This window comes from Protopterus annectens, chromosome 8.part0 (assembly GCF_019279795.1).
Source record: "Protopterus annectens isolate FY-2018-M chromosome 8.part0, PAN1.0, whole genome shotgun sequence".
Lineage (NCBI taxonomy): Eukaryota > Metazoa > Chordata > Ceratodontiformes > Protopteridae > Protopterus > Protopterus annectens.
In genome coordinates, this window is record NC_056741.1 from 825436864 (window position 1) to 825461439 (window position 24576).

The following is a 24576-nucleotide window of genomic DNA, read 5'->3' on the forward strand; positions in this document are numbered from 1 at the left end:
TGACAGGTATTGTGGCAAGTCTATCTCATGCTATCTCAGGAGGTTGCAAGATCAGATCTCAGATCACATTTAGACACATCACACAAGTAACAGACTCTCACCGGTAAGTGCCTCAAGGAAAAGTGACAAAAGCACCTGACTGCTCAAGCAAACAACTGAGGTGTGAGCTGAAGTGATCAAGCAGATGACTGTAAGCCTGTGCACACTTGCATCTCTCACAGCTGTCCTGTCACCTTAGTAAATTTCCTCAGCAGCTAGAAAGCAAACTGCATGAAAAATGCCTAGAATTCTTAGAAGTTTCAAACATAATTGTTGGCTTTGAAAATGAGTCTCCATAACAAAATACTGTCACATCATACATACACACACACACACACACACACACACACACACATACTGTATGTATATATATATATATATATATATATATATATATATATATGTGTGTGTGTGTGTGTGTGTGTGTGTGTGTGTGTGTGTATATATATATATATATATATATATATATATATATATATATATATATATATATATACATGGTTTACTATTTGAGTTTCGAATCAGTTTCAGTCAACCATTTAAAATGTCGACCTGAAATGCTGAATTTGAAATTCCGAAAAGTAAACCAAAGCTAAATGAATACATTAACCACCATGGTTCAATGTATTCAACATAGCAGGAGGTGATGTCAAGTCACCTCCTGCTATGCATATTAACGTACCATTGAACTCTACAGTCAACAGTACATTAATTCTACTATTTTGCAGGGGGGTTACACCCCCCCTATGCACCCCATGCCGCCATACCCCCTGCACATTAAATATACCAACTCCGAGATCACACTACAGTGAGGAAATGGGCTAATTCTCTGTTCCTTACTGAAGTGCGACCTCCCTGCACAATATCAAACTCAAATTCTTGACTTACAATATCCATTCGCTGTAGTGTAGTCAATCGATTTTAGGTCAAAATTCTGCCGACTTGGAAACTGCAAGTCGACCATATGCCAGTCAACCTATAATAAACATATATATATATATATATATATATATATATATATATATATATATATGAGTCTATAGCAGATGATCGAGTTTTCAGAAACTCGAAATTCATAAGATTGAGACCATATGATCAAGTTTCCAAAAACTCAAACATCAAAAAAAAAAGCTCAAAAAAAACATAAAATCTACCCTTTTTATGTTTTTGTAGGAGGGCAAGCCCCCTGCACCCCACATATACACCCCCTGCAAATTATATATACCAACTCTGAGATTGCACTACAGTGAGGACAAGGGTAAATTTCTCAATCCGCACTGTACCGTGATCTCCATTCAAAAGCTTCAAGATTCCAAAAACTTAATCATATGGCTTCAACCATATGAATTTTAAGTTTCTGAAAGCTTGATCAACTGATAGCACACACACACACACACACACACACACATATATATATATATATATATATATATATATATATATATATATATATATATATGTATATGGAGATATAGCTATACATATAAAAGAATATTAATGGCAGTACAATACTAATGGCTTTATTATATAGATAGATTTGTTTTTATTAGAAATATGCTTGATCTGTTTATACATTTGAAAAGAACTGTTGAAAAACTATCAAAAATGAAATAAGAGACTCCTTTTGTCAAATTAATATATTTTATGGTTAAATTTCATACACACAGTAAGTGCCTAAAATGGAATACAAAGAGACTTAGGCATATATAAAAGTTCTTTAAAAGTTGTATTTGTAAGATTTGGTCTAGGAAGCTTTACATCTAGCACTAATTTAGGATCTGGAGAACAACAGGATCAACTGAAGAGGAAAGAGAAGACCATAAAATTAGCTGCTGTCCCTTTCTGCAGGAAGGTGGTTTCTTTCCAATAAGGTGTACCCTGGAAGACACCATGGTAACAGACCAGATCTTCTGGATGTAAGCACGGTAGCTGTCCTGAAAGTATACATGGAATAGTGTGTACATTCTGATGGCACTCCTGTTCTGAAGTGGGCTAAGTGCCCCAAGAAAATGCTGCTAGACTAGACTTCACTATGACACCTTGGTAGTACAACTTACTACTTGTTGAATGACAGCTTATCACAGAGAACACCTGAAGGATTTGTACTCAGAAGTTTAAAGAAAGCACTTGGAAGTCTGAGTGGGGAGAATTAAAGGGAATGTGAGGCAAAAATGAATTAATAAAAACTGAGTCACATAAGGGTCTTTAGTAATGCGTATAATTTCTGGCTGCCCACTGTTAGAAATATGATCCATAAAATGTAACAACCATCTTTAAATGTACTTGTGTGAAGTGAGCATACAACCACTATTAAATTCACTTTAGGCTACCTTTGCAAAGTAGTTCTTTTCCTTTAAACTAATACTAACTTCTTGTAGCAACAACTGCTAATGGCTGTTATGTACCTCAAAAACAGGTTGTATCAATTGTTCACTGATGAATCCCAACTACATTTGTAACCATGTTTAGTATATGTCACCAAATTTTACAATTGTGCTATGTTCCACATCTATTTACATCAATGTTTTATTATTGTCTTTCGTCCTCAGCTGGACTAGTGTCTATATTTTAAATGCTATGTTTTTAACTGTATAATGTATGTAATACTTAACGTGGAGGTTTTCTCCCCTGGCCTCTGCTGAAAACGGACCTGTGTCCAGTTGGACTCTCCCGGTCAACAAATGTAAATAAATAAATAAATAAACTAATCTGAAATTTCAGCTATGTTTTTGATTGTGCACAAAACTCTTAGGCATGGTTCTGACAAGGCAAGAGTTCCCATTTTGAATTGTCTTGCTAGTCAGTAACACAGTTCACCCAAATAATTGATCCAATGAAATGAATTGTGCAGAGCAATTTTCATCAAATAAAAATAAAATCACTCAGACATACCTCTCAACCTCTTCGTGCAAAATGTCTGGACAAAGTTTAAAATAATGGGGGGCTAAAGGCCCAAAAATAGTGACAGATTTTAAGTATTGATCTTACAAATTTAGAAAGTTGCTATAGTAACCTGGTTTGTGTTAGCATGCATTTTCTGAAGGCTATGAAATCTAAAACTCAAATTTGTGCCACTATTTAGTGATTTCAGTCCTCAATGATTTACTACAAAATCACAAATTTTAAGTGGGACAGACCGAAAATATGAGGCAAAAATCTGGACATTCTGAGAAAATCTGGGCAGTTGAGAGGTATGACTCCAGATTTTTTTTTCTGGTATAGCTGATGAATGACAGACATATCATGCCCTCTCATTTTCAAGATTTCAGTCAGCAAGAACAATATCTCAGAGACGAGGCTGTACCAGACCCTGCCAGTCAGGCCTTTGGAGGACCTATACATACTGATGTTAATTTAAACATAACATTCTTAGATAATATATACATAACACATCTGCAATAAAAGTGTTCAAAGTGGTGAGTAATATGTATTGTTATATATATATGTATCTTTATGTCTGAATGAGTTATATCTTATATAGGAGATGTGTTTTCAATCCAAAAATATGTACAGAAATAACTCTTGAGAATGCTGTTCCTAATTTTCTTATCATTCTTCCATATATATATGTATCTTTATGTCTGAATGAGTTATATCTTATATAGGAGATGTGTTTTCAATCCAAAAATATGTACAGAAATAACTCTTGAGAATGCTGTTCCTAATTTTCTTATCATTCTTCCTTTTTTATGTGACCTCTATCAGGAGAACCTCCATTTCTGGTAACTGGAAAACAAACACTGGATCTTCCATGCTGGAGCAGATCGCAATGACGGACAGGTAAAGTAAGATCCATTTCAACAATAAATCCTATTTAGACTGAAAGATTGGATAAAAGGTGTGAATCTTGGGTGGAAACAAAAGGTGTTTGTTATATTTTCTGCAGGTCTTGGTTTGAACCCATAGCTCTGCATTTCAGTATTATGTGATAATGATTCTATTGTTTACATAAAGGAGAACTTCTAGGTCACTCAGGAAAAAGAAGCTTTGCATGTGCTAGGCATTGCCAGTGTAAAAGAAAACATAAATAATGAGCTAAATATCAGATATCTAGACCTTGTTTAAGTGGAAAAAAGTAGAAAAATTCACTAACACAATCCACATTCACAATAAGAACATCCACAAACACTACATCAGCATTTTAAAGGAAACATATGTTCCTTTAAGATGTCAGTCTCTAAATAAAACTATTTTGGCCAGAAGCACCGGCATTATAGGACATGACTATCTTTTATGAATTTTGCACTTTATCCCAATTTTTCTTCAAGGGAAGGAACAGGCAAAGATGAAAAGGAACAGTTAAGTACATGACTGCACACACTATTCTGAATGAAGACCTTGAAATGACTTAATGGATACTTGTTCCCATTCAGAGAATGAAACAACCCGAATTAATGGATACTTGTTCCCAAGCATTGAATGAAGAAAGCTGATTTAATGGATACTTGTTCTCTGGCAGAGAATGAAAATGAACCATCATTTCAAGAGTACAAAAAGTACTATGCAGAATGAATGCTCTGTGGTGTATATGTAGCATGCATGGCACCTGGATATCTTTGCTCATTCATTCATATGAGGAACCAGCAGGGAAACTTCTAGAACATTTTGGAAGATAACAAAGTAATATACTGCCTTGTCTCCCTCGGGTTGCCATAACTCCCACCAACTGACCATAGAAACTCCAAACAGGAGAAGACACCCCCCAATCAGGCTGCATTACGGTAGCCATGCTTAACAAATTGAAGCAGATGAGGTAATGGAGTAGAATACTGAGGTGGAGTCCAAGTCTGGAAGATGTGTAGAACTAGAAGAGATGAATAAGTCCAAGGATACATCGGACTGGAACTAAATACATCAGTCTCAAAAAACAAAATTACTTTCCAATTAAAATACAAGCTTTCCTTTAGCAAGTGTCCTGTCTTCCCTCAGAGTGGGGCTAGATGCATCTGGACTCACAGTAGTGAGTATTTCCTAGTTAAAAGTATACAATTTATTTTTTTAGGCATCTTCCTTAAAACTACCATCTAAACCAAGGGGTGATCAATTCCTAGGTTTAATTGAGGAAGGAAAATTGCATAAGATTCAAAAACAAGCTGCTAGTTTGAAGAGTTTGGTATGAATGAGCTATGCTGCAGTAGCAACAGCATTATTGCTAAGAACAACGTTTTACTTTTAGACAAGATCAGGACCATAATGTGCCATTGCTTTTTTGGTCAGACTGAAGCTACAAGGCTTAGTTAGCTCCGTAATAGCCTCACTTTAGTAATATTTTGATATAAAGGAATGACATTATAAAAGAACATCTGAGTCAGCATTTATGTGCAGGAGAGGGACAATAGAAATATAAAACTACAGTTTTAAAAAAGAAGCAGGCAATATATTCTACCAGAAGTGACCCCTCCTTACATGGAAGACCAGATCTGGCATTATGAGGCTACATGTCAGCTTCAGACTGGCTTTTTTTAAGAAGTCTGTCTGTCTTCCTGAATTGAGACAGATGGTTGTCTTGGTAATGCCCACCTCTATGGGTGCCTGTTGAATTCTGAGAATAATAACAGTGATTTTTTTGCTCTTAGAAATACATGTATGAAGGTAGGAGAAACATATTAAGCCCAAGGCTGGGGTGCCTGAGATTATCCCCTCCTATTTCAGTGACTGTGATTTTGATGTTACTATATTTAAGTAGCAAATGTATAGATGTATTGGCTTCCTCCTGAAGTTGGGAGTTCAGGGATTGTTTTAATGTTGTAACAGCTAGTTTTGAACTTCATTTATTTTTATATTTGCTTAAATTGCAATGCAGTTTACTGAGCATGCTTGACCCTCACTCAGTTTTGCATCTGGAACTTGTGATGGAGATCAGCTGACAAGGCCTTGTGTCTCCCTGCTTGTTTCTGTACTAGCTGAGTAAGTGCTCTGGAATCAATAGGGCAAACTCTGCAAGGCCATTATTTCTGTTCTAGAAGCTTACTTCGAAACTCTTTCTCTGCTATTGAGCAGTAGCCATTGTTTTGTTTGAACTGTGTGATGAAATTTTTTCACTGCAGGTCCACAATTCTCAACAGCCATTTGGTATTTTCTCCTAAATTTATTTATTTATTTATTTTATTTTATTTTATTTTACATTTGTTAACCGGGCTAGTCTAGCTGGATACATGTCCATTTTCAGTAGAGGCCCGGGGAGAAAAGCTCCAGGAAAAGACATAAAATAGACATATCAAAGTCATAATACATCCAATTAAAAATACAAAAGGTGATAACGGGAGAAATTAGAAGATACAAATGTTAAAAAAAACAAAATATATATATATATATATATATATATATATATATATATATATATATTTTTTTTTTTAATATTCTCACTCCATGGTTGCACTGCAGTGACTGTGATTTTGATGTTACTATATTTAAGTAGCAAATGTATAGATGTAAGGATAAATCCTTTATGAGTAGTATGTTTTCAGTTTCCATCTCTGCAGAGATGGCGCAGGGTGGATCTCGTACACAGTTTAATTGTTGGATACAAATATTGTGACAAAAGACATACCTCTGAAGCCGCAAAAATTAATTAGCTGGCTTTAGAGATTCAGAATAAAAATGAGTTTAGCATCTGCAGTCTGTGAATACCATATACTGGCAGAAAATTTTGCTTGAAATGTGTCTGCTGTAGTCATAACAATAGAAGATTTTGAGTGAGGTTTCAACTTACCTTTAATTCTAGGCAGTGAAACAATATTTAATGTCAGCAATGTGTGAATCTAAAAGGCTATAGAAGTGGAAACAATGGCAAATGGTCATCAAAGTATAGAGAAGTCATGAGCCTTTTCTTCTTCTTCCGAGATATTGTAAGATTAGTGCTTTCCACTCTGCATACATTAAACATACTAACAGCATTGCCGATAACTAAAATAATCATGTTGGACGATGACTTTGTGTGTTTTCTCTGAAGTCAGAGAAAGAGGAGTCAAATGAAAAGCAGGCAGTTTTCATCTTTTCGGATGTTAACTGGCCTTCAACTCAATGTGTGAGGTATAGTGTGGATGCCTTTTTTTTCATTTAAAATTGTGAATATGTATTGCAGAAGATCTTAACTTTTAAGGTAAGACTAAAGCTATCCATCTTTTAGAGGATGAAAGAATAACCTGAGTAACAGTCTAGTTATATTTGCTCTATGTGACCTGTCTGCAGTAGCGTTTGAGAAGTCACTAGACAGGCATCCATCTTCTGCCTTAGAACAAATAGTTGAAAGTTGGATAGAACTGCCTGTTTTCATCGATGTACTTCTGTATGGAAGTTTTGTTAAAACAAGACAAAAAGGCCTTGACTAACTTCCTAGGGCACTTATGTACTTGTCTGCAATGTTGTGATTGTTATAATTAAGGTAACTGGTCTATCTGCCTTCTACTTTCTGAGAAATTAATGACAAGAATGTAGCATGATGGAACAGTCTGGCTACCACCACTGGAAAAGACAATGAATATGTAAGTATATATTCACTCTGTCATATCTCTTTCACCAAACATACATAGGTCATTTTTGTGACACGAGCACTGCACTGTGGAAGTGTCTCACCCCTTGAAATGTGTTACTTCATTCTATAAGGAAATCTAGACAGTGAGGAATCCATCCCCCAAACTCTGTTACTGGGCTAAATGGCCCTGTGCTGTTCCCTATCCTGCATATGAGCAGCTGCAGAAAGCAGACATAAAAATGTAAAATACACACACACACACACACACACACACACACACACACACACATATATATATATATATATATATATATATATATATATATATATATATATATATATGAATTCCATACATTTGGTGAAATTACACTTAGTCGAAAATTATTTCAGGCATTGCACTTCAGTGAAAGCTCACTTGACTGAAAGCTCACTTGGTTGAAGTTCATTAGGTCGAAAATGGAATATAGCCCCTGCCCCACTGCAGTGCAACCCTGGAGTCAGAATATTAAATAAGGGGGGTGTGGGGGGCACAGCCCACCACATTGGGGGGGGTATTATGCCAATAGTTTTTACTAAAGTATATATATCAATGCATTTCTAATGGATATACCTTCTTATAATAGTGAATACATTAAAATTATGTGGGGGCTATGCCCCCCATAAGCCCCATAGTAGGAGGATGTGCCCCCCACACACCCCCTTATTTAATATTCTCACTCCAGGGTTGCACTGCAGTGGGGCAGGGGCTATATTCCATTTTCGACTAAATGAACTTCGACCAAGTGAGCTTTCAGTCAAGTGAGCTTTCAGTGAAGTGCAATGTCTGGAATCATTTTTGCCTAAGTGTAATTTGACCAAACGTATGGAATCCATATATATATATATATATATATATATATACTTATATACACACACATACACACACACACTCACTCACTCACACACACACACACACACACACACACATACACACACACACTCACTCACTCACACACACACACACACACACACACACACACACACACACACACACACACACACACACATATTATTTACATATACATTTATGTTATTTACATATACATTTATGTTAAGTGGAGCATTCTGGAACTAATTTCTTTAATTTAAGTATGATTTCATCAGTCCTAGGGACCATACTGTCTCTTAGTCTAGCAGGTTAGGAATGATAGTTAGGGCTATGGACTGTTAACAATGTTAATCCTTTAGTCCTTGGTTTGAATACTAAAGTTCCATGTGCAGTCTGAGTGATTCTTAGCAAGTCACTTAACCAGATATTGTTCCATTGTAATTCCCCTGAACAGAGGCATTTAAACCTAGTAAGGTTGCATAGTTACCTGAATAATAAATAAATAAATTAAAGAAATGTATTTTGCCCTGCACGCTATCTTTTATATGCTTTTCTTAACTGGAATCTTAACCTATGAGAAGGTCCCAATATTCAAATCAAATTAAAGCCAAATTACTATAGTAAGCAACCTAGATACTCCTTTTAAGAAACAACAATGGAACTAGTAGAGATATTGGTCACTTTTGTAAACATAGTCTCATGTTTATGAAATTCTTTCCACTTCTAGTTAAAAAGTTTGCATGCAGTATTGTTTCTCTCTCCAAGGACTAGTCCACTGATTCATATTCTCCTTTAATTAACTGAGAGTTCTAGTGGGATCTTTCATTTATCATACCAGCCAGTGATTTTACTTATTAAACTACTGATTGCTTTATATACACAAGACTACAGGTTATGGCTTGCTAGCTAGTGATTTAATTAAATTATAGGTTCATAGGTTCATGGGTGTGTACTAAGCTAATGGCCCTGGAGCCTTTACAAGCCAAGCTCATAGGATTACCCTGACATTGTGCCACCCGACCTTAGTTCCCAGTGCCTTTGTCGAGTAAAGTCACTTGAGTGATCCCTAGGGTGAATTTTCTATTTCCCATCCACTCATCCAGATTTTTGTTGAAGAGGGCTAGTGAGGTGCTCTGCTTGACATGTATGGGAAGTCTATTCCATAGCTTGGGTAGTCTCTGGGTTATGAACCTGTCCCTCCAGCATGTTCTGTTGATTGTGGTAATGAGGTTGAGGTCTCTAGACCATGTGTTGCAGACGGATTTCTTTAGATGTAGCATTTCTAACAGAGCTGGGTCAGACATGGCTTTTAAGTCAAGCAGAGATTGCCTCTAAGTAGGCAATACGAGACAGAGAATAGTTGGAGTTTTTTGAGTCTGTCCATATAGGACAAATGTTTAAGGCCTAGGATCCTCTTTGTGAAGTACTTTTGTGGCCTCTCTAGTTGTTGCAGGTGTTTATTGAGGTACATGCCAAATGGGGCATTGTACTCAATGATTAGCCTAATGAGAGAAGAGTAGAGGGAGACAATGACCTCTCTTTTCCTAGATGTAAAACCCTTCGTAATTAGATGTGCCACATAGAAGGACTTTCTGACCACAGTGGAATGTGGTGGTGAAAAGAAAGGTTGGTGTCAACCTGTGTTTCCAGATCTCTTATAACACCTTCTGTGTTCAGTGGACTGCCATCAATGTGGTAATTCATGGGAACCAGGTTTTTCCCAAAGGGGATGATAACACATTTTTGGCATTGAGCTTAAGACCATGGTTCTGACACCAGTCATTGGTCTCAGTAAGGCCTTTCTGTAGGATGTCAACATCCCTTGGGGAGTTAATAATAGCTCCCAACTTGCAATTGTCTGTGAACTTTGCCAGCCAGAGTCCGTTTGTGTTAGCCTGGACTTCAGAGAAGTAGATACCAAACAGGAGATGACCCAGGACTGAACCCTGTGGGACTCCATTTGTGACTGGTCGGCAGTCTGACTTGGAGTCAGCTACTTTCACACTGTGGGTTCTACCTGGGTGCCAGTTTGCATACCACCTATTGATATAGGAGTTAATGCCTAGCTTAGTGAGTTTTTCTATGATTTCTGAGTGGAGAATGGTATCAAAGGCCTTGGCCAGATCAAGGTAGTCTATATGAACCACCTTGCCTTCATCCACAGCTTTGGTGACTGACTCAAAGAAGTTGACCAAGTTGAGCAGGCATGCTCTACCCTTCACATAACCAAACTGTGTGGGATCCAGAGTTTGGAGATTCCCTATATTCTTGTTTATTAGGTCCATGATGATGCGTTCCATAGCTTTGCATAACAGACCTGTCAGGCTAATGGGCGATAGTTCCCAGGGTATGTAGTCATTCCTCCTTTGTGGAGAGGGATGACTGCAGCAGTGCACCATTCAGTAGGGACAAAGCCTAAGGTGAGACTGTGATTGAACAGGGCATACAGGTGAGGTGCTAGTTCACTCTGTAGTTCATGAAGAACACAGCCAGGGATATTGTCAGGTCCTATAGAAGCTGTATTCTTGGCCTTGGACAGTGCTGTTTTAACCTGTGCAGCAGTAATACTGGGTGCCTGGCAATCTACTGGTATTGTGACTGGTCCTTTGGAGGGGAGAGGGGTAAAGTTGGCACTGAATCTGTCAGCCAGTATATTTGCAATATCTGTTGGCTCGGTATAGGAGGCACCATTGTGCAGTAGCTCAGAGAAAATCTGTGTATTGCTGTGGAGATTCCGTACATAACTACAGAAGGCCTTGTGGTTGTCTTTACTATCTGCTGCAATTCTGTTTTCATAGCTAGCTTTAGAGGATTTGATGAGGGATCTCAACTTTTTGTTGAGGCTGATAAGGGAGTTTTTCCAGTCTTGGGGCTTCACCTTATTCTGCATCAGTTTTCTCCTTCTGTTGTAGAGTTTGTTTATGGCAGGGGACCACCAGATTGGCTTCCTTTTTTTGGAGGAGAGCATCTTGGTTCTGTTGAATATGGTGAGACCCATGAATTTGTGTACATGTTCTTACAGTGATTTGGTGTATGATTCGGCTGTCATGCAACTATTCTCCATTTGCATGGGTGCAGTGAAGTTAGCCACCTCTGTTTTTAGGAGCCCAAAGTTAGCTTTGGAGAAGTTTTTCATGGTGGTTACCTTTGTGGGGGTGGGGGATGGATGTGGATTTCCAAGGTGATTAGTTTGTGGTTGGATCTAACCAGCAAGGAGTTGACTATTGGTGTAGAGTAATGGTCGCCCATGTTAGTAATGACCAGGTCAAGGATGTTGCAACATCTAGTGGGGGTAAGAACGAGCTGGTCCAGGGCATTGGAATTAATGAATTCCAGGAAATATTGGGCAAGCGTATTGGTACATGACTAGTTTTCCCAGTTAATGGAGGGGTAGTTGAAGTCACCCAGTATAAGAGTGCTAGGTTGGACCCTAATATTCTCCAGGGTGCTTAGGAACGTGAAGTGTGAGTTTTGGGACATGATTGGGGACCTATAGTAGGCTACGACCTGAATCGCAGTCTTACCCAATGTTAGCTGCATCTGAAGTATCTCAGCTGCGTTATGTTGGGCTACCAGTCTGGAGGTGTGCGTATCCTTTATGAATATGGAAATACGACCACCTTTGGAAATTCGGTCCAAGTTCTGGGGCCAAAAGGTGTGGAATTGACCTTTTCCTCTTGACCAGTGATTCCAGTCTTGGCTGGATCCAATCCAATCCAGTTTGGATATATAAGTGCATCTCTCACAAGTCTGAGTGTTGAGAGGTAAGAGGAGAGGGTTGTCATTGTACAAGAGACAGTTACTACATTGCCTCAGGATGCCCACGTTCACCAGGTTAATAGGAGAAAGCACAGGGAACTGACCTTTAGACATGCCTGGAGGGGTGGACATTAATAATAAATACTGGAGCTGTTCTTGTAGAACATTTAGTGCTGGTAGTGTTTTTGTGTGCTACAATAATTGCTACAAGAAGTCTGGTAAAGTGCTAGACTAATAAACTAGTAAAAGTGCAGGAGAGGAGATAACTAGCAGATCTAAGGGAAAAATTAAAGAGCAGACTTTGGCACTGCTCAGAAGCTTACAAACAGTCCTGGATACAGCAAATCTGTATCTGGACTAGACTAGTTACAGGAAAGGTGGGAAACAAGCGCAAATGTGGGCTTTTATACCAGAAAGTTGAAAGAGTTGGAAAAACTGCCCAAACAGCCACTAAACTACAATTTCTGGGCCAGAAACCACTACTCTTGTAGTAGATAGGCTACCTAGTGCTTACCACTCCCACTCATAAGCTAGAAGGCTTCCCTCCAAGACAGAAATGCTTGGGGGGCTCAGAAGCTGACATACAGTCCTGGATACAGCAAATCTGTATCTGGACTAGACTAGTTACAGGAAAGGTGGGAAAAGTGCAAACGTGGGCTTTTAAACCGGAAAGTTGAAAGAGATGAAAAAACTGCCCAGACGACCAATAAACTACAATTTCTGGACCAGAACCCACTCCTCATGTGGTATATGGGCTACCTATTGCTTTTTAAGTGCTTTAAAATTGCAATTGTTTCTACATTCTTTATATAAATAAAGATTCAGGGTATCAGGAAATTGAAAACAAGAATATGCAGAAACCTCAAAAAGGACATCTAATGTGGTAATAACGGTGTAGGTAAGCTGGACAGGTAAGAAGGATAGGAATTCAAATAGTAAAAAAGGGTTCCTTTATACAGAGGGATAAAAAAATGAGACGGAAGAGAGATCTTCAGAGTTTGCAAAAGGTGAATACAGAGTACTATAAGGATACTGAGAAGATAAAAGCACTTAAATAAAGTTTTAAATACTATGGTGGCATACTGAGGAAAAGTCCTGACTTCAATCTAGGTGTCCTGAGTTTGATTAGTAGCATGGAGACCTGACAGAGTAGTAGGTAAGATTGACATGCCTATTCTTGGGGGCAATGGTGTTTCCTGACTAAAGAGAGATTTTTCAATGGTTCCTGAATAAAGCCAGGAGGAGATTGCTGAGCTGGGTGAGTGGAGGGGTCAGGGAGACATGGCTGCTCTAGACCCTGGGCAGTCCATCCTCAACAGTCATTCCAAATGGCCCACCAACCCTCCGTATATGATATGTCAGCATACAAGTGAGGAGGGTAAAGCTTAGGAAATAGCCCTGATGCCCAGTCAAGAAGCATGATGCTGACAGCTCCTCTCAGTCCATACCACCTTAAAATTCCACCAATGAGAGTCTCATATGGAGGTGGGGCAAAGCCAGTGGTAATCTACTCTTCCCAGTGGTAGTCGTAGGAGGAGGTTGGAGATATGAGAGAAACAGCCAGGCAGCTGATGGTCAAATACTGGTCACAGGAAACCAGAAAATAAGGCAGTGTCTTCAGACTTCATGAAAGAGAAAGGGAGGATGCCACAGTGGAAAGGGAATAAGGTAGTAGATGATGGATGGCTAACCAATGGCCTTATAACCATGAAACTGATAGAAGGAAATTTAATGAATTTAGAGATCACAAAGCACAATACCTTGATGGTACACTACCCATGGTCCTGAAGAACATGGTATGTGTCCTTTAGATCACATGAAAAAACTCAGCAGCCAATCACCATATTGATACCATTCCAGAAAGTAGGATAAGCACTTAACCTGGCAGCCACGGACTCATAAGGCTCATGTCAGTAGCAGAGAAGGGTATTGAGAAGATGCTGTGGGAATGACTAAATGATTCTCTACAGGATCATAGACACATAGGTTTATAGTAATTTAAGGTCTGGATAGCTATCAAGAAGCTTAGTCATCTCAGTCTTGCAATGAGAATGACATACTAGTTCCCTCTGTTTAAGACATCATTAGCCTTAATGCATTCATTTATTGTTACCCAACCAGCCATCAAGGTTTGTCTTAAATGTTTTCAGGGAGGCGGTCTGTGTGATGCACAGACCGTGTTTATTCTAAAGGTGGGAGACTCAGTAGGCAATGATGATCTCTCAGGAGCTGATAAGAGATTGAGTGAAACTGTAAGGTTTTAGGCCATCAAGGTAACTTAAATGGCTTAAATCAGAGACATTTTGAGACAAGAATCCCTGGGACTTTTCAAGTTGTACAAGGTGCTTATAAAAATATATTGCAAAGGGTGATCTTATTTGATAATGAGTCTGATGAAGGCGTAAAGGGTGGAATAGACATCCTAGGACCTACAAGATATGCCACATTAGATAAGCTGTGCAAAGCAGATTAACTTTTTGTCTGCATCTGAGGCATGGTAGTCAAGGGAGAGCTCATTGTCATTCTGAGTAGCCGAGTCTCTAATAATTGTGTCTGTTTTAAGGGAAACACCAGTGATATGATAAGGAAGGGATAGGGGTCTTACCAGTTTAACCATACTACACTTCTTAATTTTTAGGGTGAGCCCAGAATTATCTCACTGGGTATACATCTGATCTAGACCTTGTTGTAAAATGTGTGTATCATAGGGCAAATTTACAACAACAACAATAATCTGCTGTCATTTGCAAATGAGATTATCCACAGTTAGTATTAGTAATAGCATCTAACCAGATGGCAGTATTTTATTCAATAGAGCAATTAATTGCTTCGAATCAAACACGTCATACTTTGAGGGAAAGTGATGAGCCTTTTAACAAATAAGAAGGTCTTACCTCTACAAATGTAGTTTGCAGCAGCACTAGCACCCTTAAGTCATTAACAAATTACACCTGTCAGTCAATGATATGTCAGATTCCGATTGGATGGCAAGCTTTTCAACAATTGCTTAGGACTTAGAATCAAAGAAAATATAAATGTTAGAAAAATATTTTCAGATGAAAAATAAAGCAGCTTTTCCCCTTTTTCCAGTTTAAATTATTTTGTAGCATTTAAACCAATGACAGAAAGTGGTAATTCAGAAATCAAAACTTCAAGAAAAGTAGAGTGAAGTGGACAAAGAGAGGAAATCACACACATGAGATGACCAGTGGGCCAAATGGACAAAACTGTGGAGAAGGCTTGTTGGGAGAGCATAAGAGAGATGGCGAAAACATCAGGGGAGGTAAAGTGAGGTACACATCTAGTGCAGACAGTGTGGTGGTCTGAATAATGAAACTGGAGAATGGAAGTTTTTAGACAAAGGGGTGGCATGGGGCATTAAATGAATGATACAAGTAAGGGACAGAGAAGAAAGTTTTTTGTGATGGGAAACTTAGTCATCAAGGGATTAAGCATCTTGGTAAGGGAAAAAGTTGGCACTAGTTTACAAAGAAGACAGTCTCAGGATCTAGCCTTAACATCGCTTAGGAGGTGAGGATCAAGAAGTGCATATTGTGGTGTATGTATGTGACACTGACCAGTAAAAGGAAACAACTGAGATGGAAGCAAGCAAGGCCAGGGAAGTGGCAGAGAGATGATAATATAGGGGACTGAGGTAGAACTCTAAGAAATGATACTTGGACCAGCAATAAGTGAGGAATGAGAGGAATATGGAGAAAAATTACTAGCTGTGGCAGTGAACATGGCAAAAGAGCCTGGGAGTCGAAAGAGGATGGTCACATCTGTCAGAGATACTCCCAAGATCCATTTTAACCCCGAAAGGACTGCAGTACTCAGAGCTTGGTTGGCAATGCATAACTCAACAAACTGTACTTTTAAACTACCATGGAAAATTGAAGGCCTGTCACAGAAAATGGAGGGATGTGAGACTCTGGCAGTGGACATCAAGAAAAAATGGACACAGGAAATAACCCAAGAATAAACAAGGGTTAAATTGTGGTATAGTTGTAAAGTATTTCTATGTAATGAAAGGTGTCTGGATAGGAAAATGGCAGGTGCAATGTGTGATATTGGGGGGACTTTCCTGATACCACAGATTCATGGGCAAGTTAGAAAGAGGTAAGATGTGGAAATATCTGGGTTTAGGATGTTCAGAAATGGCAGAAAAAGAGAGAGATGAAAATGAAGTAGTGATCCACGTAAAGAAACTGCAAAACCATTGAGGAATGGGACTGTCACCCCATGAAAGGCAACAGGAGGATCAGAATCTGGAAAGCACCTTAACAGTTAAAGCAGAGGGAGGTGGTACACTGGTGGACTGATATTGTATTCCAGCACCTTGATACATCAGAGCATGAAGACAGAATGTAACAGAGATTAAAGGAGTTGGGTAAGGGAAATAGGGTTATACTCAGTGGAGATCTGAATTTGAAAAGAGAAGGCCGTGAATCTACAAGAGCTAGGGTTGATAGGGAGAGGGGGTTTACTGAGATCTTGAACCATGAAGGATTCATCCAGCTTGTGTAGGACAGTACCAGAAAGGACCATAATCATGGTGGGGGTGTCAGAGATGTCCACATGGAGGCATCATTAACCAATAGTGAGAATTCCAAGATGTGGTTTAGCCTATGAAAGAAGGGTAAGAATACAAAGAAAAATATGATGCTGTGGGATTTTAGGGGGAGGATTATGTTGAGCTGGGAAAACAGAAGGAGTAAATAAGTTGTGGGAAATGGGTATGCACTGAGTGCTCAGGGCTGCAGACAAGGACATGCAGAGAGGCAAAAAGCAGAAAAGATAGGTGTGTCTCCATATGAATGTAAGTCTAGTAATTAAGTCAATAAGCACATACTAGAAGTGGCAGGAGGTTATGGAGTGGTGGAGGAGCCGCAGTACAAGCAGAAGGTCAACAAAGGAGTTGAGGCTTGCAGAAGTTGAAACTGAAAGGGAGTAGGCAAAAGGGGTTAAGGATAGGAAAAATACTTTACATGTACTTGTCAAAAATGAGGAAATAAGGCCATACCATATCAGGCTAAACAAAGATGGGAGGGAGATCATGGAAGTCTGCAGAAAAATCAAAGGTACTGATTGAACGCAAATGGAGAGCATCAAACTGGAACATTGGTAGTAAAAAGAGGCGAGAACAGTAGATAAAACACATAATAGATAAGGAGAAGAGATGCACAGCAGAAGGAACTAGTTAACCTTTAGGAAGATAATGCAAAATTATCACACAAGCTGCCTTCCAGGGCACTCAAGAGTCTGGGCACTCCATTCCAGACCTCCCGATGTAGATCTCCAAGAGATACTGGCTAAGGCAGGCATGTTAGAGAATGGAAAATCAGTAGGTGTGGTACCATTTTACAGGATGGGGAGCAGGAAAAACCCTGGGAACTACAGGCCTTTTAGCCTAACATCAGTGGAAGGAAAAGGTCAGAGAGAGGGAGGGAATCCTAATGTGAAGTTTGTACATGGTTTTATGGCCAAGAAAGAACTGTCAGTCAGACCTGATTCAGTTCTATGACTGGTGTGTAGGAAAATTTGAGAAAAGAGTACATATGACCATATGGGTTTTTCCAACACCTTTTTTCTTTGTCCTACACTTTTGGCTGCTGGAAAACCTGGAGGGATTCATGACCAAAGAACAATATAACTGGATCACTAGATGACTGCAATGTAGGACATAGATGGCCAGTTATGAGGCACAGTGGTGAGGGCTTCATTTGCACTGATTTTTGCCAATTTACATTTTTAAGACCAGGTTTATTCATAATATATCTAATAACTTTTTTTGATAATTTGCTTATTTGGCACAGAAATCTGAATGACTACTGGGAACTTTGGGATGATGACTTTCTTAATGTCAATGATTTGGGCATTAAGAGTTTATTCACAATGGATTTTATAGCTGTGGAAGTTACAGAATTATTAGATGGGTCTGTAAGGACATCCATTTACATTAAACCTTTTGATTCAAACTGTTTACTACATGCCAAGAGTTCTCATTCATGGTATATGATAGACAACATTCCTTTTTTTCAGTTTGTAAGATTAAGAACATTTTGTAGTAAATCCTCTGATATTAAAATACAGTGCAGGGACTTGTTTAATGATTTTCTAACATGGGGTTTCAACACTGGGGTGATTAATGAAGCCAAAAAATAAATAAAGTTAATAGTTATTCTAGATATGATTTATTAAAACAAAATCAAAGAAAAACAGCCTTGTGAGGACTCTAAGCAAACGTTATGGTTCATTGCTACTTATAGTAGCAATATTTACAAGTTTAAGGCAATTCTTAATAAAGTTTGGCTGAATTTGACATCTGAGAGATTCCATAACAAAGTAGTACCTGCTAAATGTATCTATGCATACGGAAAGGGCAAATCGATTGCTCAGTATTTTTCAAGTTTTAAAAACTACCTAATGAAATATGTGGACATCAAATGCTAGGAATCAGACCTGTGGGCTGTATTCTATGTAGTAGATGTGTTTGTTGTCCAAGTGTTACAAAGTCATTTTTTTTTTTTTTTTACTTCTGCTACCCTACCCTAAGTTTTTCAGATGTTTACATATATTGCACATGCTACTGAGTGGATGATCTACTCTGTACAGAGTTTTTTTTTATGTGCGGGAAACATCTGGCCCTTTTAAGTAGTGATTTATGTGACATATTAGTTATATTAGATATAAGAAAGATAGAGACATAAGTTACAATATAGCAATGCAATTTTTAGTTTAATAGGAATAAATAGAGTTATTTCTTCATCTCCTAATAAATTTGATTAAGTTGAGGGTGTTACATCAAAAAGAAAAAAGTGGATTATTATATTGGGTGCTACTTTTGCTAAAGGTTGAGTGAAAGTATATGATTTACTACTCGATTTGCTATGTATCTTGATATAGTAATTTATATATGATAATGAATTTTATGTAATAATATAGTGTATCAATAATGTATTATATGTGACTGATTTGTTTCCACTTTGTATGTCTCTGGTTGTGTATTTTAGGGTTAAGGTCAGGATTAGATTCAGGGAAAGATATACTATGGGATTCATTAATGCCAACACTAAGTACACGCTAAGTGTACACCATTATAAGTGAACAGACAACACAAGCATACATCACACCTTCTTTCTCCTAATTTTAGTTTTCCTTCTGATTTTCTTGTAGCCTTTATTAAATATTGAGGGGGATTCAGAAAGGATACCACATAGTGTACACTACATGTCCACTTGTGTAATCTTTCTGAGTGTCTAGGAATCACAAAAAATGTGGTAGGGATGTTCTTGAATATAGATCATGTACAGTTAGTGTACAGTTAGAGTAGGTGTTAATGAATCTGGCCCATAGTGTTGTTTGTGTGTTTGTGAATGTTTGTGTGTCTGTGTGCATCTTGTGTAGTGGTAGTATTACAGGAAGGTTTTATGAAGAAAAGGCATAGGATTAAGACTGAGTGAAGGGGCAGCATTAGGGTTAGGGTTAGGGTTAGCACCCATTACTATGGTGATTCAGGGGCTGCAGCATTCTCAAAACTAGTTAATTGAATTAGTGTGTTCTTCTCTTAAAGCTCTTCCATAACCATACTAAAGTTTCCCACAAGTCCCTCATTGCCATACCAAACTGCAAGGACTAAACAAAGTTTAAATTCCAGTTTGACTTCATATCCATCCAGTGCCCTTCTTGCCTTATTCAGACATTACTATAGGTAGTTTCAGTGATTTCAAAACATTCATCATTCAGAGAGTGATCATTTAATTGACTGCATTTATTTAAAGACAATCCATTGTTTCTTAGGCAAATTTAAATTTGGATAATTCATGTTATAAACAGGTATCAGAAAAAAAAATCATGTTACATGTCATGATTTTTCACAAAGAACAAAATCTGCAATTCCTGAATAATCTATGGGCTATAATAAAATAGCAGCACCTGAATGATATGGTCACACTATATACCAGAGAAATATGAGGGTCAAGTATACTGAATGCCTTTATAGTAGAAAGGAAGAAAGCACAACAAACTTTGTGTTTATTCAACTAAGCAAAACAAACTTTTTTTTTCAGAATCACTTAAATATCAAAATTGTCATCTAAAATGGATATAATATTCAATGTGGAAAAGCAAAGAAAACTGAAAACACACAACAGTAATAGCAGCTCCCATGTTTCATTATCAGTTTGATATTTAAGACAGAAATTGACACACTGAACTGTTATTTTTAACAAAGCATCCATTTTCTCTTTGTTCTGCCATCCTATGGAACCTTAGAAATAGATAAGATACAAATTAACATAATTTGCTGTACAATTGTCTTTAAAAATGATCGTAGGGTTACTTAAACAAAGAGATGCAACAGATTTAAAGCACGTTATGAGAACAAACATTTTTCTTAACTGCTGTTACTTTTTTGAGGATGGATTGTGACAAGACATGATTCAAATTCAATATATTTTTTAGATCAAAGGTAGGAGTGTTCACTCGAGGCAATATTTTGTAGGTATAATTTCCTGAGCATTTTATTCAGGGTATAAAACTGCTGTGCAGATGAAAGACAATCCCCAGGATTCACGAAGCCTCCGTGTAAGAGTTATAACTCTTACACGGAGGCTGCAGTTAAACGGAGTGATGTCAGCATGCTCTGCATATTCATGAGAGCATGCTGAATCACACCTAAGTCGAACACGGTCCGTGTAAGACAGTAGGGGGCGTGTCCGTAGGCTGAGCCCTGTAAGCGGACACGTCCCCAGAAGTGTAAAAGTGCCCAAAGTACACACCCACAACAGAGTCCATGGAAATGTGAATAAACACAACACAACACATGCCCCTACAGACTATTAAACATAAAACAATCTAAATGAACATGTCATATTTTTTTTAAATTGTAAAGATGTTTAACCGTGAGTGCTTCGCTTGCTTAGCGTGCCCGTAGCGCAGCTACAGTTAGCAGTCAATGGGAAAGCATATAAGAACTAAATATGCAAAATAAGCCAGGAAGCAATAGCGTAGCAGTAGAGATGCCGGATGCAGAGCAGGCATTCATGGTTCGAGCCCCCACAACACAAATTTTTTTTTTTTTGCAAAATAAGCAGGAAACAAGTCCCTGACACATATGTACACATAAAACCAGAATATATGTAAAATGCAATGAAATATCCCATTTATATTGAATAAATGTGAGCTAAGAAATGAATATAAACTGCCAGATGTGCCCATAGCTGAGCTACAGTACAACAGAGTGAGTGTATGTGCCCGTAGATAAGCATTGGTCCAACTGGTGCAAACTGAGTGCCCGTAGCTGAGCAGTGGTTTACCATGCTAAATATATGTGCTCCTAACTGAGCTGAGCGGAATATGCGTGCCGATAGCCAAATGAGGCTTAAACCAGCTTACCCCGTTTGCGCGGGGCTGCGCTGGGTTTAAACATCGGCAATCGCCGAAAAAAAAAATTTCTATTTTTAATATATTTGCATGAGGTCAGCTTGCCAATGGCCACATATTTGGCCATTGGCATGCTGCCTATCACATATGCACCCTTTATTTGGAGCTGACATGGCTCCATTGCGTGTTGCAGAAAGCGTGCTCAGTTGTCAACTGAGTACATTTCTGCAGCTAAACGCTCTTACGGGCTGTTCTGGGCTTCCTGGATCACTAATCAGACTCATTTGCATGCTATTCGGCTGCAAGTGAGTTGATTAGCTTATCCACGCCCCACGCCCACTCCGTGTAAGAGCCGTTTTAGCTTGACTCTTACACGGACTTTGGCCTGTTCCTGGATCGCGAAGGCTGCATGGAGTCTTACACTACTCTTAGACTCCGTGCAAGCCTTCATGAATCCGGCCCAATATCAGACACATACAAGGGTTTGGTTTATGAGTAATGATGGTGTTTTAACTGCTCATTATCAGGCCCACTTTTTAGTGCCATGTGGTTCAGCACAGCATAATTTCTGTTCTCTACTGCAATCTTAGAATGCCTTCAATGACGTTAAGCTGATTTGGGTATAACTGTCCTAGTGTCTCAACTAAATTAAAAACAAATGGTATGACTGTTACCTTACACTTTGACAAATAGTGATATATTCCATAATATAAACTATAAGAGCAAAAAGGTAGTTTGCACCTGAATTTTTCTCATTTAAAATAATAAAGTGATGCATCATTCATTTAATAATTCATGGTAAGAATTCAAGTTTAGATAATATATATATATATATATATATATATATATATATATATATATATATATATATATAGGTTGTGTGTGTGTGCCTGTGTGTAAAGTATTATTGTGACAGTCTCAGATGTAAAGTATAAAAAAATATGCTATAAGTTAAGGGAAAAAAACTATTGGCATCAGTTGAAGCTGAAATGAAATCATAAGTGTATGGAAAACATATATACTAATGTTGATTCATATATATATATATATATATATATATATATATATATATATATATATATATATATATATATATAGTGTCAGAGAGTGTTCAGTTCACTAGTCAGGATGAAAAAAACATCAATTAAATCATTTTTGGCTGAATCTTTCTGTAACCACAATTGTGAGAAGACAAAATACAAATGTCCATGTGGATGGAGATCCCAAAACACTTCCATTAAATGTTACCCATTATGAGGTTATGGTACCATGGGGAAGGTTACATTTAGTTAAGATGGTTCTTCAAATGACTTAAGATTAATTTAAAAAGAAACAGATAGTCCCACCTCATCAGACCTTAGTTTTGACAACCATCATGCTCCCTTGTGGTTCATATGATATATCATGGTGTTTTAAAATAAGAATAGCAGTACACTGTTTAGTGTAATGACAAATAACGCTCATAAGAAATCCCAGAAAAGGATTATGAATAAAGTGCTTAAAGATCTGCTGTTGAAGCAAGTTTGTAAGTTATGAATCCATGTTGTGTTTTGCAAAAAAACAGTCTTAAGCTAAAAGGTTTGTGGTCTGCACTGTTGTGGCAGGACAGGTAGCTTACATCCTTTTAAATTGGGAATTGCTGACTGAAGGCTCAGTGTCTGTTATTCTGAAAGTGTATTAGTTCTGGTTTAAGCACTTGGGCTTCAGGCCAGTTATTTTTACATTAAGAAGGTTTGTGGTCTGCACTCTTGTGGGAGGAGAGGCTAGATTCTACCCTTCTGAGCTGGGAATTTCTGGTTAAGGGATTATTGTGCCTTCTTATTTCAACTTTTTCTTTCTGAAATTGGTGCACCTTGTTTGCTGTAGCATAGACTAGATTCAGGCCTGCTGAATCTATTGTTTAAATCAGTTTGCTTGTTTTCTATTCTTATATATAAAAAAGGAAAAAAAAATGCAGTTTATTCATCTGCTTTTACTGTATTTGTGTTTCTTCTTACTTTATTACTTTATTTTGCTTTTGTTGCCTGTTCTTAAAAATACTTAATTGCATTTATTCTGCTGCATTTATTACTGCTTGTTAGTAGCCGATTAAATTGTAACTGTTATTCTAAGCCTTTGGTTTATGCACTTGGGCTTCAGACCAGTTGTTTTACATTAAGAAGGTTTGTGGTCTGTGCTGTTGTGGCAGGACAGGTAGCTTACATCCTTCTAAGTTGGGAGTTGCTGATTGAAGGCATAGTATCTGTTATTCTAAAGTGTATTAGTTCTGGTTTAAGCACTTGGGCTTTGGGCCAGTTATTTTACATTAAGAAGGTGTGATCTGCACTCTTGTGGGAGGAGAGGGTAGATTCTGCCCTTCTAAGCTGAGAGTTTCTGGTTAAAGGCTTATTGTGCCTCCTTATTTAAACTGTTTCTTTCTGAAATTGGTACACTTTGTTTGTTGTATCATAGACTAGATTCAGACCTGCTGAATCTAGCTTTGTTTGTATAACTTGAGCACTAATCCAGGCCATCTTTTTTTAGAGAAGGTTCCCCTGCACCCTAGTGGCAGGAGTGTGCAGTTACAACTTGTCTGATCAAAGACTGCTGGAGTGGGGCTCAGTTTTTAGCTTTTATTGGTTAATTTTAATTTCTTTAAATTAGTTTGCTCATTTGCTACTGTTTTATATATATATATATATATATATATATATATATATATATATATAAACTTTATGCATCGCCACTTATTTAGGGTTAAACTATTCGCAGCGCCATAAAGTCTGCTCTTCAAATCTTCCCTTAGAACTAGTCAGTTTTTAGTTTTAGCACTCAAACCTGTTTCTTTGAGCTTAGCACTTGTTCAGAACTTGTTGTAAGCACTAAATAAGCTACTAATTACTATAGCACTCAACTTTCCTCACTTATCTAGAGGAAAACAGGTTTTAGTACTTAATAAATAACACCTATCCAGGCATGTCTAAGGGTCAGCTCCCGGTGTTTTCTCCTGTCTAACTGATGAATATGGGCATCTTGGGGCAATGCAGCAATTGCCTCATGTACACAGACAACC

General features: G+C 37.9%; 1 protein-coding gene across 5 annotated transcripts in view; it reads left to right on the plus strand.

The window, feature by feature from the left end:
- The window catches only part of SYN1 (synapsin I), a 2007545-nt gene that overhangs the window by 1521658 nt on the left and 461311 nt on the right, over window positions 1-24576 (plus strand). For all 5 annotated transcript variants that reach the window (XM_044080298.1, XM_044080299.1, XM_044080296.1 and 2 more), the window contains one exon: window positions 3745-3819. In XM_044080298.1, coding sequence (XP_043936233.1) covers window positions 3745-3819 — 75 coding nt within the window. The remainder of the gene's footprint in view (window positions 1-3744; window positions 3820-24576) is intronic.